We start from the raw sequence: 6760 nt of genomic DNA on the forward strand, positions 1-6760 counted from the left end.
TGTTGCTTCCAGAGATATCCCCGACTCAAAAACCATATGCATGAGATCAAGTAAAAGAAAACCGGATTCAACACTAACCTTTAGGCCATAACGGGAAATATATACATATAATAACTAAATAAATAGGTAATTGTAAGATAATTAAAGTAGTCGTAGTAGAAATAGATCAATAATAATAGTGATAGTAATGAATACTAAATATGTCTTATAAATACTAATTTGAGGATATGATATTATTAAAATATATCATTTTTCACTCGAAATAAGGTAAAGAAACGCCATATATGATGAATTATAATCAAAACTCTATGTTTCTCTTAAAAATCTTTAGCTTTGATCCTACATCTCTAAGAAATCATATCCTTAACCATGTCCTCGGATACGTGCTAAGTCTCTAGGCTGTTAGTGGGCATAACTTTTAATTATCCAGTCCATTCCATTTTAATCCATTCAATCACCTCATCATGAATAAATCCATATAAAGTTAAAAACAAATAAATTTAAATTTATAACTTGCATAACTTCTACACTTCACCAAATTGGCATGGTAGTTAGATGAGGGAAGCCACTTTGCTTCAGCCAAAAGCGTTGACCATTTCAATCTCAATTCCCAAATCCTCCAATTCCAATGGCTGCTGCTGCTTCTTCTTCTTCTTCTACTTCTACTTCTACTTCCTCTAGTTCAACAACTAACCACAGCAGATACGACGTCTTCATAAGCTTCCACCAAGACACTCGCTTCTCCTTCACCGATCATCTCTACGAAGCCCTAACCGGATCCGGAATCCGAACCTTCCGACCCGACCCAACCAATCCCAAAATCGAAAACGCAATTACAATATCCAGGGCTTCAATAGTCGTGTTATCCAAAAACTACGCCGACTCCGTATCCTGTCTCGACGAGCTTCGGTTGATTATGGAGCGGAGGAAGGGGTTTTATCATATTGTTGTGCCTGTTTTTTATCATGTTGATCCGTCTCAGTTTAGGAAGGAACAAAGTGTTAATGAGTTGAAAGTGTTTCGCGAGGCGGAGAAGGGGTCGGAGGTAAGGTGGAGCGGTGGAAGCTTGCGCTTATGGAGGTTGCTCATTTGTGTGATCAGGCTGTTACTGGGTACGTGTTAACTGATTAATATGAGAAATTGAGAATAATACTTGTTGAATGAGTGCTAAATTATTTGATGATTGCTAGTTGTATAGTTGGTGAAATGCCATAATAATTTAGGCCTAAAATCGTATCGGAAATAAGCTTTTGGGTCGACAGCTTTGCTTGTTAGATAGTGAATACATAATATGCCATCAAAAACTCTGATAGTGAATACACAATATGCTCTTTAATAAAGCGTAATCAAGAAACCTTGTGAGCCACAATTCGTCACACCACTGTCTCGACAAATTGGTTACACTTAATTGGAAAAGGAAATATTGCATTTTTTGGGCAACACAAATTTGGCGGTGGTACCTTTATTTTTGGGTTGGTGGAAGTAGATGGTTATCGGTTTTATTGAATGTTGGTGTCACACAGTGTGCTTAATCATTTCTTGCATCATAATTTGCATTACACGGTTCTTTTGTTAGTTGGCTAACTACTGATGCAGCATACTAGTAGAGTACCTCTAGGATACTTGTTTCTGGTTTTATTGAACGTGCATGCTAGTAGAGTACCTCTAGGATACTTGTTTCGGTGTTTATATAAATTGCATATCATTTCATGTCCTAAGTAACATTTGGGCAATGTGGATTCTACTTTGCTCATCTGGTTAATGCTTTTTATATGTATTTTCTTCCGTCAAAAAGTATTTCTATTGAATAGAAAATACTTGCAAACACTTTGGAAGTGTTGGGACTTGAATCCACAGCTTCTATTAGTATTGTTGTTTCAAACATAAAGCGTGTTCTTGGAATTTCTCAATGGAATTTGCCGAGGTGAGTCCAATTGATCGTAGAAATGCCTACCAAACTATATATCTGCATTTTGCATTTGACGGTGAAGCCGATCATTTGGTTGCGTATGTATTTTTGTTTTAACTCTTTGCTATATATGATTTTTGACTGTATAGAATTATATAAAAATGTGTATGCATTATGTGTGTTTGTTCATCTGTAATTGGAGCAGTGAGAGTGAGGGCTAGGACTTTAGATTTGGAAGGACACGCATTCTTTCTTTGTTCTTATTTGTCTGTAAATGGAAGATTTTTAAGTATACATTCATTTTAGATATTCATCAACTAAAGTCTTGCATCCAGTATACCTAATATGATGAATGCAGATGGGACCGATATATGTATTAACTTGATCAAAACAAGTGGAAATGGTTTTCAACAAGTTTAAATGCAATATCCTGATTGTGTTCCGTTTTCCCACTTCCATTGTTTTAGGCCTGAAACGAAGTTTATTGCGGATATTGTTAATACGATTGGCAATAAGCTAGGTCTCAAGTTAGTTTCTAGTCCACCACATCTAACTGGAATGGACACTCGAGCTGAAGATATTAATTTATGGCTAAAAAATAAGCATGATGATCAAGTTCTTACCATTTGTGGACTAGCAGGAAGTGGAAAGACAACACTAGCCAAATATATTTATGATTCCAACATGCTAAAGTTTGAAAGCAGCAGTTTTCTTGAAGACATTGGAAAGATTTGTGAACAAACGTATGGTTTATGTGCATTACAAGAACAACTTCTTTCAGACATTTTGGAAGACAAGAGAAAAGAACTTGATGTTACTTCATATAAAAGCCAGATTGAAAAAGCCTTACAAAACAAAAGGGTACTTATTGTTCTTGATGACATTGATAAAACAGAACAGATAGAAGCTTTACTTGGAATGGAAACGATTAATACAGAAAGCAAGATTATTATAACAAGTAGGCTTCAAAATATTAAAACATGGTTTGGGTCTAGATATCGTAGGTATAAAGAGCACGAACTTGAGTTACTAAATGAACACGAATCATTAGCGCTTTTAAGCTGGCATGCTTTTGGATCTAAAATTCCTAATGAAGGTTTCAAGGAGCTCGCGTTAAAAGCAGCACAATACTGTAAAGGAAATCCACTAGCTCTTAAATTATTGGGTTCTTTATTTGTTAATGCTAAAGACTCACGGAAAAGAAATAACATAGAATATTGGATGAGCACATTAAATTTGTTAGAAAGCAAGCCTGATTACCGGATAGAAGGTATACTTCGTATGAGTTACGAGTATTTACCATTTATCACGTATAGAGAGTTGTTCTTGCATATTGCTTGTTTCTTTATTGGAGAAGATGAAGATTATGTGGTGAAGATATTGGAGCCCGATTACTGTGCAACAGCTGGCATTGTAACCTTAATTAATAGATGCCTTCTTACTGTTTCACCAAGCAAAAAATTGATGATGCATGGATTGTTTATAGAGATGGCAAGAAGGATGGTGCTTGATGAATCACCAGCAAACCCTGCAAAACGTAGTAGAGTTTGGAGTAACGAGGACTCTTACACTTTGTTGAGACAAGGAATTGTAAGATGTGCTATCTATATATACATTTAAGATTAGTGGTGTGCATAAATTTGAATTAATCGATGAAACCAAACTGATATAACTGAACCTAACCAAAAACCGATGGGTCGGTTTAGAGGTTTTTTGAAAACTGAAATTAGTCAGTTATGGTCCATCCCGACAACACCGAACCGACCCACTATGTAGTATATACAAATGTCAAATGTTAAAACCCAAATGCCTAATAACGAGTGGTTAAGTGATTAAAAAATTTCAAGCCCAAACTATCATGCCTAATTGCATTCTTTTGGGTTATTTTAGTCAGGCCCAAACATTTCATGACCAAATCTAGTTCACGGTTGACCGACCCATAACCAAACTGAAAATCAACTATTACCGTCTTAACCATAACTGATCAGTTATCATCTCCGGTTAACCTTCGGTTATGGACTTATGGTTATGGTTACTGGTTACAGTTCTGGACCAAAACTGACCCACGCACACCAGCATTTAAGATTCTCTCTCTCTCATTAACATTCTATTATTTTTCATTAGGGTTCTGAAACTATAGAAGGTCTAGCACTTGACATGCGAATGGTGAATGAAGAGAAGCTTAATATGGTAAGCCATTACTGTCTTATATCAGATGAAGAATTAATTAGCTTCTTAAAAAATGCACTAGAACTATATGCTAGTAGCAAAATCTAAAGATTTTGTGATGTAATTTAGGGTATTTTAGGGAATGTTACAAGAAGAAAATTTGTAACCATACTTTTATGGCCTTTGCATGTTAGTATGTTACCTTCTTGTTTTCGTGTCTCTATGCTGTTTTATCAGTTACCATTATACTTTTTGCACCATTTTTCTGTTATTGGTAGCCCGCAGCTTACTATCACTATACACGCAGCACTATTTGTTTTATGCTATTTAGATTTCACAACAAGCACTCTGTTTCTAATATACTTTTTATCACTTGGCTCACTTTTGAGTTTTGATTCTTACAATGATGTTTAACTGCGAGTACTTTGGGGATTTCTAATTATGCAACAGTCAAAATATTTTTAAAGAATGCCATGTTTGTTGGATAGATTATCTTCATGCACGGTACAACTTATTAAATCATGTTATAATTAATGATATTAGGAAGTAGTATTATGTAAATAGGTTTTCATATATAACACTCTTTGTAATCCTACTCTAATCCCAATTATCAATACAAACAAAATTATACAAACTCTTGCTTTTACTCAACTCTACATATACAATGAAATGGTCTGTAAGAGTATATGCATTCAGTGACTCTAGGTCTTAAACTTTGTAAAATTTTTTTATTTTCTTTGCAGCCAATGGCTTTTGATGCTGATTCACTTGCAAAGATGGATAATCTAAAATTGCTCCAGCTCAACTATGTTGAATTATCAGGATCCTATGACGATTTCCCAGAAGATTTAAGATGGCTTTGCTGGCACGGTTTTCCATTAAGAACCCTACCTTTTGAATTATTCATGGGAAATTTAGTAGCCATCGATATGAGTTATAGCAAACTTGAAGTATTCGAACCACCAATGGCAGTTATTGTTAGCTATATTTCCCTTTTATTTAACCTTGAACTAAGTTTTGTTTCTTGTGAAACAGGTAATTAGACCACTAAAGATTCTAAACTTTAAAGACTCACATAGTCTAGTACAAATCCACAATATTTCCCGTCTTCCGAATCTTGATACGTTAATTCTTTGGAACTGTTATAGTTTGGTTCGTGTTTCTGAAACATTTGCAGACCTTAAAACCCTTTCTTTATTAAACTTGACCGGATGTGAAAACGTGTTTAAAGATTCAAACTTTAGTCAGCACCCATCTTTGACTTCCCCTTTTCCACACTCTTTACAACGCCTTTTACTAGAAAGTTGCAATCTTGAACTCAGCAATCGTCTTTTAAACTTCAAACACCATTCGGTTTTGCAGTACCTGAATTTAAGCAGTAATCTGTTTGATATCTTGCCTGATTACAATCAACTTAAGAATCTTTGGGTACTCGATTTGAGTTTTTGCTCAAAACTCAAGTGCATCGAGTGTTTACCAAATACACTCGAAGAATTGTTTGTTACTTGCTGCGAGTCATTGGAAAAGATTACTTTCCATTCATCACGATTCAAATTGAAAGAAATTGATTATCAAGGTTGTAATAGTTTGTTGGAAATCGAGGGCTTTTTAAAACTGGTGCCAATATTGAAACTTGATGAAAGTTTTCTGGGGCATATGAATTGGCTCAAAGAATATCAAGATCATGAAGTATGCTTGATTGGTGATTATCATCTCACAAAAGGCAGAAGTCAACATATTCAGGTTCGTTTTTTGCTCTCAAAAGTCAACACACATGCACTTTTAAATATACTAATGAGATTTATAACTTGGTGTCGTGTAGATGTTATATGAATTTGGTATAACGAGCACATTTCTGCCAGACGTAAAGAACACGAACTTAACGTGTGAGTACACTTCAAAATCTTCATCATTATCCTTTGAAGTGCCGACATATGATAATGTTAATAATTATAAGCTCAAAGGATTAAATGTCATTTTTAAGTATATATTATTTGGCGATGAGAAAGATATATGGCCAATATATGCTAAAATCAGTAACATAACCAAATGTTGTGAATGGATTTACAACCCTATGGTTATTGGGAGCCTGGGGTTCGGTGAAGTGGCTATATGGTTAAGTTATTGGTCAATGGAAAACTTATTAGATGTCGGTGACAAGGTCAGTGTGTCAATTATTATTGAGAATGGATTAGATGTCGTCGAGTGTGGTGCCAGCCTTGTGTATGATGATATGGAGAATGACATGGCAGAATAACAGAAAATGGAATGAAATTATTGTTGGGGATTTGTCTGCATTTCAGTTAAGGAAAGAAACGTATTATTTATGTCAGCGTGATTTCTTCAAGTCGATGGAGGTTGATGGACCGACACCCAGTTGGTTTAGGGATTCGGTTGGTTATAAATTTGACTATACAGGTATGCATGCTTCTGCTATCAATTGCCATCATAGTTTTAAAAATAATGATTGGTTTCATAAATTGAGTTTTGATTTCAAATAATGATTGTTGATTTTTATTTTTACCTTGTATAGAGGTACGAGGGTGGAGAAAAACCGGCCGGGTTGGGAGTTGCAACTGTAGCTTTCATATATTCATATTGCCAACGACCACTCCGACGTGTAAATAATATGTCGTGTTGGAAAAATGTTGTTGCATGTTTGTATCACTTTTTAAATTTCCG

General features: G+C 35.1%; 1 protein-coding gene across 3 annotated transcripts; it reads left to right on the forward strand.

Annotated features, from left to right (window-relative positions):
* The first annotated feature begins 817 nt into the window (after positions 1–817).
* Positions 818–6305, forward strand: LOC143622095 (disease resistance protein RPV1-like). 3 transcript variants are annotated; one of them, XM_077093337.1, is made up of 5 exons: positions 818–1112; positions 2377–3499; positions 4034–4099; positions 4822–5821; positions 5901–6305. In XM_077093337.1, the coding sequence occupies exons 1-4, from the start codon at positions 1075–1077 to the stop codon at positions 5119–5121; spliced, it is 1527 nt and encodes a 508-aa protein (XP_076949452.1). In that variant the 5' UTR covers positions 818–1074; the 3' UTR covers positions 5122–5821; positions 5901–6305. The 3 variants fall into 3 exon arrangements, with proteins under 3 accessions (XP_076949452.1, XP_076949450.1, XP_076949453.1); XM_077093335.1 differs by lacking the exon at positions 818–1112 and having other exon boundaries at positions 2316–3499; XM_077093338.1 differs by lacking the exon at positions 818–1112 and having other exon boundaries at positions 2316–3499; positions 4034–4075.
* Positions 6306–6760: the final 455 nt, after the last annotated feature.

This window comes from Bidens hawaiensis, unplaced genomic scaffold (assembly GCF_021521415.1).
Source record: "Bidens hawaiensis isolate Kalapana, Puna unplaced genomic scaffold, B.hawaiensis_p1.1 tig00003022_1, whole genome shotgun sequence".
Taxonomy (NCBI): domain Eukaryota; kingdom Viridiplantae; phylum Streptophyta; class Magnoliopsida; order Asterales; family Asteraceae; genus Bidens; species Bidens hawaiensis.